This window comes from Perca fluviatilis, chromosome 18 (assembly GCF_010015445.1).
Source record: "Perca fluviatilis chromosome 18, GENO_Pfluv_1.0, whole genome shotgun sequence".
Lineage (NCBI taxonomy): Eukaryota > Metazoa > Chordata > Actinopteri > Perciformes > Percidae > Perca > Perca fluviatilis.
In genome coordinates, this window is record NC_053129.1 from 611,040 (window position 1) to 627,582 (window position 16,543).

General features: G+C 40.7%; 1 protein-coding gene across 4 annotated transcripts; it reads right to left on the reverse strand.

Moving 5' to 3' along the window:
* Positions 1-188: 188 nt before the first annotated feature.
* LOC120546300 lies at positions 189-14,904 on the reverse strand. 4 transcript variants are annotated; one of them, XM_039781157.1, is made up of 8 exons: positions 14,508-14,904; positions 1,343-1,519; positions 1,191-1,252; positions 1,022-1,108; positions 892-933; positions 650-823; positions 535-570; positions 189-435 (listed from the first exon to the last, which is right to left on the reverse strand). In XM_039781157.1, the coding sequence occupies exons 1-7, from the start codon at positions 14,653-14,655 to the stop codon at positions 535-537; spliced, it is 726 nt and encodes a 241-aa protein (XP_039637091.1). In that variant the 5' UTR covers positions 14,656-14,904; the 3' UTR covers positions 189-435. The 4 variants fall into 4 exon arrangements, with proteins under 4 accessions (XP_039637091.1, XP_039637090.1, XP_039637093.1 ...); XM_039781156.1 differs by lacking the exon at positions 189-435 and having other exon boundaries at positions 466-823; XM_039781159.1 differs by lacking the exons at positions 189-435; positions 14,508-14,904 and adding an exon at positions 2,581-2,964 and having other exon boundaries at positions 466-823.
* Positions 14,905-16,543: the final 1,639 nt, after the last annotated feature.

The following is a 16,543-nucleotide window of genomic DNA, read 5'->3' on the forward strand; positions in this document are numbered from 1 at the left end:
TGGCCTTGTTCAGCTGTTCTGCATCCCCCACTGAGTACAGGAAGGCTCCACTAGCAAAAAAGCGCAAGGCCACACAAACCATTTGCTCCACACTCAGTGCATGGCTCCGTGCAGTGCGGTGCTTAATCCTGGGACCCAGTAGTCTGCATAGATACCTGATGCCATCTGCAGAAAACCTGTATCTTTCATATAGATGGTCATCAGGGAAGGCCAGTGGGTCCAACCGGTCCCTGAAGACCCTTTCTCGCCTGAAGGCTCTCCTCAGCACAAGTGCTTCTTCATCCACCACATCTCGCAAGAATGGGCATGCCATTGTCAGAGCAGAAAGGAACACACAATTTTGGGCCTTCATATAGGCTAGTGGCCACACCTGGTGCTGGGGGGGTGGGCAAAAGAGGGCGATGCCTTATAACGATGACTTGGTTGTACTGATTGCTGGGAAAATAAAAAAAAAACTTATAAAGATGCCACCGTCCTGTGTGCTCACAATAAGAGCTCATATGTCATGGCTCACTTGACTTTACGAGAATATACCTAATTCTTATTTTGAGCTGTGTCATCTTCTTGGAGCTGGGGGAGGAAAGAAAAATAATGATTAATACATTTGTGTTACAGTTAGCATACAGTGTACATTGAAGGCATATCTCACCTCCCTCTCAAGTTTTTTTATTTCAAGGTCCAGTTTCCTAATTGTCCTCTTTTTTATTTTGGACTCCAGTGCAAGATTTTCAATCTTTTTCTTCTTGTACTGAATGTCTATGTCTGCCAGTTCTATTTGGCGCCGGAGGTGGTTGCCATACAACTTTCTGATAGCTTGTGAGCTCTGTGAACACAACACAATTAGCGCAGCTGGAATTTGGCAGGATGTGGTGTCCTTTTATTTATACGCACTATGTTGCCAGGCTGGTTTTCCCACTGTATAGCATCTGGGTCCTGTAAAAGAAATTAGATTTTTTTGATTTTGATGAGGACTCCTCACCATTGTAGAGTAAATAGTACTTTCACAGTCTTAACATGATACCTCATGCCTTCCGGAATCCAGAGAGATGGTCTCCTCCTCATCATCGTCTCCATCATGTGCTGTTGCTGCTGCACTGGGGCCTTCACCTTATCACATTTAATCGGAATCATATTGAAGCTAGTAGACAAGACATGCCAGGCCTACAGTATGCCTTTGATGGAGTACTCACTGGATCAGCATCGTCTGGTGCTTGTGCTGGTGGCTCTAACAGGAACACAGTGCTGCCAGACCCTGCAAGGCAATAGGTAAACCAAAGTCAGACAGTCCAAATTGATTCAATATGAATGTGGTTGTATCCCATGTAGAGATGGAAGGACATACCTTGAATGAAGCGGGTGGCATCTTGGGAGGAACCTATGCTCGTCTCTTTCCCCCCAGGGATCCCCTCTAAGACGGGCCTGCCTTTATTTAGCTCCAAGGCCATGTCCTCTGCTGGGGTGAGGTCAGCCTTTGGTGACCCACCACCCGTGCCTTGTCTGTGGGTATTCTTTTTCACTGCTAAAACAGTACAGACAATGTGTGAGCAGGCACCTTCTGGGTACAATATATGCTTGTGCTTTGTTAAATATCAGTCAGGGACCATACCATTCTGCAGAATGTTCTTGTATTTGATTTTGACCTGCTGCCATGTCCGTTTTGGCCCGTTCATGTTTAATCTACATCACACGCACACATTCTTTATCACAAGAACATTTAATGGAGTGACACTGCAAAAAATGACTTAGTATTTTTGTCTTGTTTTCAGTAAAAATATCAAAAAAAAAAAAACTTAAATAAAGATGTATTTTCTTGATTTGCTAAATGACCTAGCAAAATAAGTATAGTTTAGACAAAAAATATAAACTTTAAGTAAATGTGTGCTTAAAACAAGCAAAAAAAGAAAAAAAATCTGTCAATATAATAAGAAAAATTCTCTTGAAATAAGTTTACTTTTTCCATAAACACTTAATTTTAGAAAAGTTCTCTTGTTTCACTGGCAGATTATTTTGCTTATTTTCCTAGGTAATTTTGCTCAAGAAAATATTTAAGATTTTTTTGAGATATTTTGTTTTTACTGAAAACAAGACAAAAATACTAAGTAAGAAAGACATTTTTGCAGTGCAGTGAGCAACCGACCTTGGGTCCTTTGAAAGGCGCTATATAAATTAAAGTGATTATTATTATAGCTCATCTATTTATTCAATTAAAATTTATTTATATAGCACTTTTCACAATTGTTTCATTCTGTCAAAGCAGCTTTACATTAATAAAAGCAGGAGAAACACAAAAAAAACGGTGGACAACATAAGAAGCAGAGTACAACGGCTAAGATTAAACCGTACTGAGCGTAGTAATGTTAAATAATAATGTAAGGCTTTAATAATAATTTATCATAGCTTTATACAGTGTGATGGAGTTACTTTACACAATTTCACTCATATCTGCAGTGCATTTCAATTAAAAATGTAACCGTGTCATAATTACAGTACAACTGCGTTTTTGGAGATGTGAATTAAATATTTGAATTGTAATTGTGATGTTTGAGCGGAGCGGTGAGTGTGTAATTGTGCACTACTTACGCATTCAGGCGGTCTGCAATACTTTGCCACGCTTTTTCTCTTTGCTTTATCACTGTGGCGGTGTTGCCTTTCTTCTTAATTATATCTTTTACCTCCTCGTATGCCTCCATGAGGATTTGTGCTTCCGACGGGGAAAAGTACGCGGCTCTAGTTGCCATGGTAAATCAGTTAATCTGTGATCTGTGGCGGGGTCTATTTGAGTGAGCCGTGAGTGCGCACCTATCCAGGATTGGTTTCACCTGGCTTAATGAATCCGTGTCTGCTCATCCTGGCTGGTCTTTGTGCAACCAATTAAGCCTGGACGCACATGTTTCGGCTTCATTGAGCTCAGCTGAGTCATTTATCCCGGATGTCTTAATTCTACTTTTGTGCAACAGGCCCCAGAGCAGGCTAACAGGCAGGCTAAGATTAATCCTGGAGTCTTATGTGTTAAATCAGCTGACGCTCTGAATCGAAATAAACGTGTTTAACAGTTATTCCGTTTTCTTCTGAATATGTTCTGCTTTATTTTTATTAACATGCATTACTTGTCACTATTGCTGTCACGAGTTTGATTTAAATCCTACTACTGCAGTTGTTGAGATGGTAATGGTAAAAAGCGGGACGATACGGAGGAAATGGGCTTTTCCTCCGCTGCTGTCCCGTGAGTAATGTGCCCCGCCCGTTGTAGCGCGGTGAGGCAGGGGGATCCTCCCACACCGTGCAGCGGACTCTAAAAGCGGACTTTTAGCATCAATAACGACGACAATGGCACCTGATCAAATGTCCTTCTTAATCATTTTATTTTGGTGCTGTCACTTGTCATCTTGGAGCTTGGGAGTGAGAAAAAAAAACATGAATAATAACAGGCTACATTGTTTTACAGATATGCTTACAGTGTGTATTGAAGTCACTTCTTTTTCTAGTTTTTGTCCAGTCATGCTTGTTCTGTATGAACATTAATTGTAGAAAGATATTTAGAATTAGACATAGCTTATGGAGATCTGTGCATATGGTTGTAAAACATATTCTCGCATTATGAATAAGCTTTGAAATTAAGCATAGTCCTTATAAATTTCCCAGGAACAAGAATTATTGCTTTTTTATTTATATAGTGCTTTACAGGCTACTCAAAGACACTTTACACTAAAACCAGCACATTTAGCACATAAAAACAGATGATAATAATAAAACCAACACATAAAACAAGCATATTAAAGCAATTAAAACGTGGAGTGACTAAGTAGATTTTTTTTTTAAATCCATACGTATTCAGTCGGTCCGCTATTGTGTGTCGGGCTTTTTTTCCGTTTGATAACAGCTGTATTTCCCTTTTTGCATATTATATGTTTCACCTCCTCGTAAATTTCCATTAGAAGCGGCTGCTCAGCGGTTGAAACATATGCTGCACACGTCTTTTCCATTTCTGCATCAGTAAATTTGTGATCGATACCGTGGTCTATTTAAGAAATCCCTGAACGTGCACTTATCCCAGCTATGTACACCTGGCTTGACATAGCTTCACCTACTTATCCCGGCTCGGCAAACGTGCAACCGATTGAGCCGCGATGAGTGGATCACACTAAGTCAAGCTGCGCTTTTTCATTTATCCTGGATTTCTTTATTCTACTTTTGTGCAACAGGCCCCAGAAGCCAAACAATTCAAAACATTTTTGAAAACATCCGTTGGTAGAATATCAAGGTAACAGGAGGAGGTTTTCAGATGTTGTATAATGTCCTCCAGGTTTTTATGGTTGATCATATGAAATTGTGTCATGTTGGAATTTGTTTTGCGTGAACACTGTGACAACACATATCCTGTACTTGATATGGAAGCACTGACTGTTTGTCTAATTTTCTGAATTTTGTCTGTGAAGAAGGAGGCAAAGTCATTGCAAGCCTTGGTAGACAACAGTTCAGATGCTACTGGTACCGGAGGGTTAGTTAATCTATCAACAGTAGCAAACAAAGCACGTGAATTATTATTGTTTCTGGCGATAATGTCAGAGAAAAAGGACTGCCTTGCATTCCTTAGTTCCAAATTATAAAGTCTCTCTTTATAGGTGTTATAATGGACCTGGAGATTAGTTTTTCGCCAACTGCGTTCAGCTTTTCGACACTCTCTTTTTTCTGTTCTCACCACTACAAAATTTCTCCATGGAGATCTTTTCTTACCAGAGCCAGTTTTAACCTTAGTGGGAGCAATGGCATCAATAACATTCGTAATTTTACAGTAGAAATTATCTACAAGCTCAGTGACTGAGGCCCCAGTGAGGGCGGGTGTAGAGGAGAAAAGCTGAATGAATGATGGGCTGTGTAACATGCTGAGTCAGTCCATAGCTCTCAAAAACACAACACAGTTCTTTGGTCCCTCGGTCCTGGGGGTTGTCAACATGAATGTTAAAATCACCAGCAATAATTACACGGTCAAAGTTAATACAGATTATAGACAGCAGTTCAGTAAAGTCGTCAAAGAAGTTTGCACAGTATTTAGGTGGCCTGTAGATATTTAGAAGTAGAGCTTGAGGGGAGGATCTTAGCTGAAGAGCCACATATTCAAAAGAAGCAAAATGTCCGTAAGATAATTGCGTACATTGGAATGAGTCATTAAACAAAATGGCGACTCCACCTCCTTTCTTATTCACTCTATTCTCACTCATAAAACTGAAGTTAGGGGGGGCTGACTCAATGAGAACAGCAGCACTGTTATTATGGTCCAACCAGGTTTCAGTTAAAAACATAAAATCAAGATTGTGCTTAATAATAAAATCATTGATTAAAAATGATTTTCCTGCCAAAGACCTAACGTTTAGTAGTGCTAGTGTTAGTGCGTTTTCATTTTTTGGGACAGACTGTGGCTGACGAGGAATGGATGCTAAATTTGCAAAGTTTGCAGTTACGTGCTTATTCACCATTCTTTTTCTATTACCTATCACAACATAAATTGTGGAAGAATCTAATACGCAGGGCCCAGGCTTGTCTTGGAAAGAGTCATGAATGCTACTAGGCATGCAGCCTGGACCCGGCCCATATCAGTTAATGCTTGCTGCATTTTGCACACAAGCATCCTTATCAGTTTGGGAAGAAGGAGTTAATTGCCGTCCTTGAGGGGGCAGAGGTGCCTGGCGTTTTACGATGGGAGAAGGAAGGGGGGCATACTTGGTTCCAGCATTTACCAGCTGCTTCATCTGGTCAGTGAACTCCAACATGGGGATGGGGGAAAGAGGGGAGAGCGACGTATCCTTAAAGAGGTCCTCAAAGCTGTCGTGGTTGTCACAGGGGCTTGAGGAGTGTTGGACTGGTGAGATGGGGGGTTGAGATTTCTCATCTCCGCTCTTTGGTCTCCCATGGTCAAATCTTTGCTCAGGTGGGGGCTGTAGTGGATCACTGCCGCACTTTGTTGTGTCTTCCTCTTGTTTTGGTTCATCATGTCTCATGTCCTTGGCCAAGGGAGCAGATGTGTGGCGCAGAAAGTAAAGTAGGCTAGAGGTGAACAGCTTTACTCCTGGCTTGTTAAGGAATAGTCCATCTGCTTTAAAAAGATTTCTGCAGAAAATGTTAAAATTGTCAATGAAATTTAGAGAATGGTTGTTGTTGTTACATGCATTTGAAAGCCATCTGTTCAGTGCCAACAGTCTGCTGAATCTCTCAGCTCCTCTGACTGGCGGTATAGGGCCACTGATAAACACCTTTGCATTTAGGGAGCTGACTGTGTTCAGCAGATTCAAAGTCACGATTCAGCACTTCAGACTCTTGCTTTACAACATCATTTGACCCTATATGCAGTATAATGTTCTTCACAGTTGGGTGTGCTGCTATGATATCCTGGATTCTTTGGGCCAAGTCAGACACCATATCTTTGGGAAAACAGAGTATTTTGGTGTTTTTACTGCTTTTTATATCTTTCACAGCAGAGTCACCCACAATCAGAGTTTGGGGCCCAGTTGTTAGCTTTCCCTGTAGCTTTTTAGTTTTAGAATTGCTCTCAGTCCTTACCCTGCTGTGTGACAATGAGACGTAATCCAGGTCATGTCCAGGGTCCTGCAGCAGAGGAGCAAATCTGTTCTTCACCTGCACACTCAGTTGTTGGGGAGGCATTTTGTTAGTGGTTTTCCCTTTTGCAGTTGTCAACGGCTGTGTCCTACTAAGTACAGGGGTTGAAGAGGCGCTCTGCCTGGGTGGTAATGCAGGCCAGCCGGTTGTATCACAAATCTCAGGGCGCTGTGCTCTGCCCATTAGTCGTCCTCCCATTTCCCAGGAAAATTATTTACTCTTAGGCTTTGCACCAAAAGAGTTCCAGGGAGGACTGCCACTTGTTGATTTATTATCCGTTCCACAGCCCTCCTGTTTCTTTGTGGTCTTGCTGGTGCTAGTTAGCCGTGTGTTAGCATGCTTTTGTCCATTGTTTTGGGTCAATGGTAAAGTGGTGTCATTTACACATGATCTGTTCACTTCCACGTTTACTTCTAACTGGTAAATTTTGGTTTCCAGAACTGCAATCTTCTGAAGGAGTTTGTAGTAGTCCTCTATGGAGAAGGGTGGCATCTTGCTGCTAATTAGCTTTAGCTACAGTCACTTTAGGACAGGCTTGAGCTATTGGTAGGCCACACTCACGCAGAAAAATGTTCAAATATGACAATAGCCTACTATGTCTAAAAAAAATGTATAGTCCAGTGATTTATAAGTATCCAAGAGCCGTTGCTCATAGTTTCTCTCAGAGGAAAAGCAAGATTATCAGCAGAAATATGCAAGCAGAAGCAGGAGCAAGCAGTAGAGTGTCTGCACTGTAAGAAGCAGGAAGCTTCTTCTGATCGTTGTTCAGATACATTAAACCACGTTAAGCTTTTTCACGTTAAGCGTTTTAGAATGTTCCTTACAACAAGCCGTGGGACGTCCTGCGGAGTAAATGGAAGGAGCTCAAACAGCGATACATGTCTCAAAAAAGAGAGTTGTCTCTCAGCGGTGCCGGAGGGAAAATAAAAGGCAAGTTCCACCTTTTTGATGAGCTGGATCAGATCCTCAGCCAAAGGCCCATCGGAGCTTAGCTTGGCTTCTAATATTAATAACAACTACTTTTGTGTAGCAAAACTTCGCAAAAGTTCGCTTGAATGTTGTGCGATTCAGTGCAAAAATGAATGGAAACACCTTAAAATGTCTCAAATCAATTCGATATACCAATTTAATCGCAAAACAGCATGTGACGTCATTACGCACAGGTTTTTATTCGCTTTAGAGCTGTTTGATGGAAACACACTTTCACCAGCTTTATTCGCATGAGTTTTTTTACCGAACTTCAGATAATTCGATTGACAAGTGGATGGAAACTTAGCTTGTGTTGTTTTTCAGACAACGGCAGCAATCCTCTCCAGTGAAATACAGACAAACATTTACACCGTTTAGCTGTCAGCATTTTAACCGTGTTTACTCCAGCTGCTAACTAACGGTAGGCTAATGTTACTTTCTGTCAAGTGTTTGTTAACTACAGTCCCGTGCGGCGATGTTTCAGTTCCCTCTAACGTCCATTTTCTTGGGAAACAGAGAGAAGTGCAGGCATTAAAGTGGCACCTAAATAAGGCACAGAATCCGCGTTGCTATTCGGTCCGGTAGTTAACGGTCGTTAAGGCACCGGTGCCGTATTAGGATGGATGACATTTTCCCATTCAAAACGGCGATTTTCGCCGAAAAGCGACTAGTTTGCAGGTATGTAGTTGGCCCTACTACTCCTCCAGTCCTTGTGAGTCTGTGGACTGTGTTTTGTCTGACAGCAGTCTATCTGGGCATGTATATGTCTTTGCCAATAACTCCGATAAAATGGCTGACCTATAGAAGGCCTCGACATTCTGCACTGCTACTGTAAAAAAGTCAGCATCAGGCTGTACGAAGAAATTAGAAGTAGACCACACCATGAAGTCGCAGAACTTCCGCCTCGTTACAAACAACTGGGCTTGCACCTGGTAGTGGTATTGATGATCTCTGTTAAGTGCATATGTACCATCTGTGTTCTCAATGCAGAAATGTTTATTTTCAGTGGCGCTGAGGACTCCGGTGTCTTTGACACAGTGTGGGCACTTGATCTCCAAAATACCATCGCCACAGCAGGAGCAGGACAGCAAGGCATCTGGAGATGCTCCAAGGTAGGGACGGGAGGGATCAATGTGGAGACCGGCGTCACGAACACTCAGGTCCTGATTCAATGATCATTGAATACCGCATCACATTTTTTCTCAAGGTCAGAGGCAGACAGCTTCCAGTTCTGAGCACTGTACAACTCGGTCAGGGGCTGTGGTAGACCCAGAGACACCACCTTTGGTTGAAACTGTTTACAGTAGTGCGGCAATATGCGTAGGATACCACTCTTCTCTGAAGGGTTTGGAGTTGCATTATCCAGAGCCCTGTAGAATTGTTCTATAGCTGCTGCAGACACACCCAATTTTTTTCCAAGATGGATGACCTGAATGGCTTTTGTTGTGTACACCACAATGCTTTTTGGCAGGATTTGAGAAATCAATTCCCGATCCCTCTTCGTACAGAGCCTTGCCCGCTTTCACAGGAGGAAGTCCCCACTGTCTGGGCCCATCAGTGCAGCTTCTGTCTTCCAGATGTTTAATAGCAGATTATATTGCGTACAGCAGAGCTGTTACGTGAGAACACACCTCTCCCAGGCCCGCTTTACACGTACAGTGGCCGCACACGACTGTCCCATCCTTCTTCAAAGACACCCATGGTTTTAGTTGGGTTTGACTGGCTATGATGACAATTACATAAAGTGGCATAATTAGATTATTTTTTACTTGAATGTTATTGTGATGTTATTGTTTACTGTTGCAGTGACACCATAAATGTCCCTTCTAAATACATCTTAATTACTATGCTGTGTCTAACTGGCAAATCTTAACATACAGTACAGGCCAAAAGTTTGGACACACCTTCTCATTCAATGTGTTTCTTTATTTTCATGACTATTTACATTGTAGATTCTCACTGAAGGCATCAAAACTATGAATGAACACATATGGAATTATGTACTTAACAAAAAAGTGTGAAATGACTGAAAACATGTCTTATATTTTAGATTCTTCAAAGTAGTCACCCTTTGCTTTTTTTGATAGCGCTGCAAACCCTTGGTGTTCTCTCAATGAGCTTCATGAGGTAGTCACCTGAAATGGTTTTCACTTCACAGGTGTGCTTTGTCAGGGTTAATTAGTGGAATGTTGTCCCTTATTAATAAAAAAAATGAAAGGGCGGCTACTTTGAAGAATCTAAAATATAAGACATGTTTTCAGTTATTTCACACTTTTTTGTTAAGTACATAATTCCACAGATGTGATGCCTTCAGTGAGAATATACAATGTAAATAGTCATGAAAATAAAAAGGGAACGCATTGAATGAGAAGGTGTGTCCAAACTTTTGGCCTGTACTGTAGGCTACAGCGAATATAATCACAGATAAGAAGATGCTAGATGTTACAATTATGTGTGGTTACTACTGATCATATACACTCCGTGATTTACTGCATGGATTAAGTGTGAGAGATAATTAATGACTGCACTTCCCAGAGCTGGGATGTGTTCAGGCATGCATTAGAAAGTTGCATTGACACACCCAGTGAACAACGGTATGTGGGAAACCACGACCGACCATGTCCTCTAAAAACATAGGCTACGTGTTATATAAATCTTATATAAATTCCAACCTGTTCCAGTATTGGGCCGTTGGAAAGGATGGTTATACTTATCAAATATATGTACAAGCACAACTAATGTGCTGTGAAAATGAATAATCAAAGAACAGAATATTTTACTCAAGGACGCGGTGTTAAGCAAGGATGCTGTATAAGTCCTGCATTATTCAACCTGAAAATCAAAAAATGCGAGTAGAGTTGAGCTGAGTCGAGCAGGTACCATGTAATGGGAAAAACGCCATAAATGAACTTGCAGACCAGTTGGACCGATCAGCAGCTCCAGGCCTCACACTCTTAGACACAGAGATTAAATACCTGCTTTATGCAGATGACCTTATTTTGTTGTCTCAAACCAGAGATGGTCTCCAACATAACCTGTCCATCCTGGAACAATACTGCCATAACTGGGCATTGGAGGTCAATTTCAAGAAAACTCAAATTATGATCTTTTAAAAAAAAAAAAAGCCAGATGTCTTGAACACCATTTTACTTTGAATAACACCCAAATTAAACACACACAACATTATACTTACCTTGGTCTGACCATATCTGCATCAGGAAATTTCAAGAAAGCCATACATTCACTCAAAGAAAAAGCACGCAGGGCAATGTATGCATTAAAAACCAAGCTGTTCAGCATTAACGTTCCAATTAGAATCTAGACTAAAATATTTGATAGTGTAATTGTACCGATAGCACTTTATGGAAGTGAAGTTTGGGGCCCACTCAGTAGATTGGAGCATGACTCCTGGGATAAACACCCGATAGAGACCCTACACACAGAATTATGTAGAATAATTCTAAACGTTCAAACTGTCGAGCAGAACTGGGACGTCTGTAATGGGAACATTACTGCTAAATATATAGAAACGAGCTATTACATTTTGGACACACTAAGAGACTTACACTTAGGAAAAATAGCCCAAAAAAAATGGCAAATTTCTCAATGTTAACATCAGAAGAGAAGCTGGTAGTCCTCCTAGGAGAAGGGACAGCAGCTCCACTGGCAGCTAAATATGGATCTGCCTGCCACAACCTGAGGGACTCACAACTGTAAGATCCCAACATTACAGATTGGTTTAGGATTGTACAGTAATTAAATTGTACAAAACTTTGAGGTATTATATTGTTATGTAATTGTTTTGTAATGTAGTGTGTTGTACTACAACTATCAGTGCAGTATATAATCTATGTGACACCTACTGTATGTATTTAATATGTGCTATATATGCAACATGTTTTCTTTGTTCATGCCAATAAAGCAAAATTTAATTTAATTGACAGAGAGAGAGACAGACAGACAAAAAGAAAAAAAAAAAAGAGAGAGAGAGAGAGAGAGACAGACAGGCAGAGAGAGACAGACAGAGAGATAGAGAGAGAGAGAGAGAGACAGACAGGCAGACAGATAGATAGACAGCCTTTATTGATCCCAAACTGGGAAATGACTGCGTTGCTGGGATAAATAAAGAATTATTAATAAAACGGGTACTGAGGTAGGTGGATATGCCAGAGTATATATATATATTTTGTTTGTTTGACAGATATTTACATGTTTAACACAGATATTCCTTCAAAGTTGAAGTTGTGTAAGTTTTTCAAAATAAATTACATCAGTTACAAAGTTAAATGTTACAAATAAAAACATCCTGCGCCGCCCTCTGCTGGACAAAACGCCTCAACTGTAACAGCTACTTACGCGACGCGCGCACAATCACCGACAGCCCACCCAATATCGCTCCACCATTGCACTCACCAATGAGAAAACTATGAGATACCTAACACCATAATACATAATATAATTTCACCAATCAAGACTTCTTTGTTACTCCATAACGATATACAAGTAGACCATAAATGTTATACAATTACTGCTATCTCTCCTAACATTGAATTGAAAACAAACTGTTGTACAGGAGGCATAGCCCATGGAAACTTCTTCCAATGGAAATACATTGTTTGGCTCATCACTACCTTCTAGATTACAATAAATTATTATTACTGTGTAGAGGAGTGGATGAATGGCTGTACGCGTAGTGAAACTACTATACAAATGTTTTTTTATATCCTGTCCAATATTGTGTGCCCATATATTTGTTAGTCTAACCAACAAGAGGCAGAGAGAGCTGATAAATATGCCTAAGTAGTTCTGTGTTAAAGATGAGAGTCAGACCAGGTTAACACGTAGCCTTCTTCTGATTACTGAAGGGAAATTAAGTAGTTTAAGTAATGATTTACTCATAAAGCAACTTTAAATAGGCCTAAAGCAGAGACACAATTATAGGCTAATAAATAACATGGGTCTGATATTTTCAGATAGGCTTTTAAAAATTTGACATGGGTGATATTGCATTATGTCAGTTGCCATCACATCACATAAATAGCCTAACTATTACCTTTATCTGACTTTAATCAGCACCTGGCCTTTCTAAAACCTTTTAGTTTTCTAGCCATTCCACCACTTTTCTAACTGCCCCCAACTAATGGGAAGGATGGCAGGTGAGATCCCAGACAGCAACCCAACATTGAATAAATATTGATTTTCCATCGGAATCATCATTATGGTTGATATTGAAATTTCAATGCAAAATAAATGTTGAATCACCATTACAATATCGATGAAAGCTGACGTTATTAATGTTGATGGCAACAACATTGGAACAACATTGATCTGTAGTTATCTTTATGATTGATTAAGCATTGATATTTGGTTTATCGGGCGATATTGCCAATGTGTTGAAAAGTCATTGATTTATAGTTGACCGGGAAACGACCTGTTGTTGAAAAGCCATCGAAATATAGTTGACCGGGAAATATGATTGAAAATGCATTGATATATAGTTGACCGGGAAATATGATTGAAAATGCATTGATATATAGTTGACCGGGAAATATGATTGAAAATGCATTGATATATAGTGGGGCAGGATGGACTGGACGACAAACCAGTCAGACGTCAGAGGACCATGAACTGTAACTATGCTAAAGAGGACAAATAATGAAATAAGAGGCTAATAAAATGAATTTGTTTTTACCTTAAACAGTGTGGTGTGGTCAGTGTTTTTAGGCTAGGCTATAGGCATACAAGCTTTCAAATGTTCAATCACTTTTTACCTTCCTGGCTGTAGATAAAGCAGGATATTCATTATAGGTTATTTAATTTAGGGCATTACATTTTCGTATGCCTAGCAATACTTTTCTATGGCTTAATAATGATTGAAATTCCATTGAAATCACGTTGATCCTTAGTTCAGTTGAAATTTCAACATTGTTTCAATATTCCTGATAATTGAAATACCATTGAAATTCCGTTGATCTATGGACAGGATTTCAACATTGTTTCAATATTAAAACAGGGTGCAAAATGATGTTGAATCAACATCAGAATTTGATGTTGTTTCAATGACTTAATGTTGACAACGCAATGTTGATTTAACATAGTTTCAATGACTGTTTGCTATCTGGGATAGGCTAGCCTATTGACACCAGTGTTGGGCAAGTTAATTCCAAAATGTAATACATTATTGATTACTAGTTATTGTCTTTGAGAGTAATTAGTTATATTACAATATTATTGTCTCCGAATTGTAATGCTTACACTACTTTGGCGTTACTTTTGAGTTACTTTCACCAAAATAAAAGCGGGAGTATTCTTGGCAGGTAGCTTGTGAATTTCACCAGGGGGTCAACAAAGTCTCATCTTTATCCACTTTAATACATCATAATTTATTCATATTATTTTATATTATTAATCTGACGCTGCAAAGTAACTAAAGCTATAAAATAAATAGTTAAGTAAAACGTTGAATAGCCTACTTGACTTGAATTGTGGTGGACTAGAAGTAGCCTAATAAGTAGGATTAAATGAAAAATACCCAATTAAAATTGAATCAAAGTAGCCGACGGAAGTCTTAGCCTACTTTCCACCGCTGATAAAATGTAATATTAATTCCCGACATGTTATGTCAGTTGCTCGGTCACATTGCTGTCGCCACTGACAGGACCCAGATGTTGTCAGTTACCGTCTGGTTCTGGCTCTGACCACGGGGAACGGTGACGGGACAGCTCGCTTCAACGCAGCGTAAACAACTCCGGAAAATGATGTCCGTGTCGCAAATGTATCTCTGCAGTCAGTTCAACCACTGAATTGTAACGCGTTACTCCCATCACTGATAGACACTATGAACGTTTTTTTCTTATCATCCATTTATTTTTAATATTATGTTTCGGGGGGTGGGGAGTATTTGTTTATGGGACTGTGTTCGTTACCTGTTGCCCCTTGGTGACTGATGTCGATGTCTGTCTTGCACACGGTGCAGAACGCGTGATGAGGTTCTATATACTGTCTATGTGAGGTAGCCTGGACATGTGGAGGCAAGGCCATCTCTCCCGTTAAGAAATCGTTCCGATATATCATCTATGTTCCGAACCTTTTTTTTGAGGCGGTTCAGCCATGGCATGCAAGCCTACGGTTATCCGGACAGCCTGGCTTGCTGAGGCACTGAATTGAATTAAACGTGCGAAGCATTTGGCTAGGAGGGGCCATAGACAGTATATAAGAAGGGAGGGGCAGGTGAGCGGAGGATTAAAATGCAGCGCTCTGATTGGCCGAAAGCTTTTCACCCACTCCTCAGCGGCAGAATCAACGTCATAGATGTAGATTGCATAGAAACTGAAACCGGAGAAATGAGAGATGCAACAAAATGCGTACCTAGAGAGCAGCGAATCGTACAAGCGTACTTAAAGGAACACACCGACTTATTGGGAATTTAGCTTATTCACCGTAACCCCCAGAGTTAGACAAGTCGATACATACCCTTCTCATCTCCGTGCATGCTGTAACGCTGTCTGACGGCTCCAGCGGCATCAGCCCATCACAGAACAGGCAGGTGAATGGTTCCAGTAATCCTACTGCTCCGAATAAGGCCAACATGTTCCTATTTACATGTTGTGATTTGTAGAGTCACAGCGTGTACAAAAAACAACGTAAGATGAGACACAGCCATCTGCTAACCGTAAACAAACAGGGAACTATATTCTCAGGCGGAAGAATATAGTACTTGGGCGGAGTCATATGCTCGCAGCAAGCCTGTCTGAGAATATAGTTCCCGGTGTGTTTACGGTTAGAAGATGGCTGTGTCTCATGTTACGTTGTTTTTGTGCTGACTTCTAAATCACAACTATGTAAACAGGACCATGTTAATATTGTCACTTTGTCACAATATTGGGAGCAGTAGGATTACTGGAACCAGTCACCTGCAGGATCTGTGCTAGGCTAAGCTAATGCTGGAGCCGATCAGCGATAACGTACGTACCGGAGATGAGAAGGGTATGTATCGACTTGTCTAACTCTGGGGGTTACGGTGAATACGCTAAATTCCCAATAAGTCGGCGTGTTCCTTAAGGGTCAAAATGCGTGCCGAGTACGAAAAATGCGTAAATGTTGGCAGGTCTGCATTTTCTGTTTTATTTTCAAAACATGCAAACAGATATATTACCCTTTGTGTCTTTCCTTTACGCTCTTCATATTAGCAGGTAAGTAAGAAGAAACATCAAGACTTCAGGGATTTACTGGAGAGCTAAAGATAAATAAACTTACTGTGCAAACAGAGGATACAGGACACACACACACACACACACACAGGTTTGAGGCACTATCTTTGTGGGGACCCGTCATTGACATAATGCATTCCCTAGCCCCTTACCCTAACCTTAACCATCACAACTAAATGCCTAACCTAAACCTTACCCTCACCCTAACCAAATTCTATCCCTAATCCTACAACCAGGTCTTAACCCTCAAACAGCCCTTTGAAGTTGTGGGGTCCAGCATTTTGGCCCCACAAAGCTGTCGGGACCCCACAAGTATACTGGACTCATGTTGTTTGGACCCCACGAATATAGTTAAACCACACACACACACACACACACACACACACACACACACACACACACACACAGTATATAAACTGTGAGTCTAATCAGATGAACAGATAAACATTTCAGACCTTTATTTCCCTTCGAGGGCAGAATTGATTTTTCAGTTGAAGGACAAAAACGCACAACGTACGAGAGACATTTAGCACAACAGTTACAGAAAACAACGAGATGTCCGTATGCGTCCGTTGGTTAAACGTATCATACCGTTCGACTGCTTCGGTGCAAATTAAACGTTTTTATTGCACTTGGAACAAGGGAAAGTTGAAACTGGTTCCTTTTTACCCAACATGTATCACTGCAGAGCAGGGAATCCTTCCAGAGAGCTCCGATCGACCGTGCATCTGTCTCAGATATCTGTTAAAGAA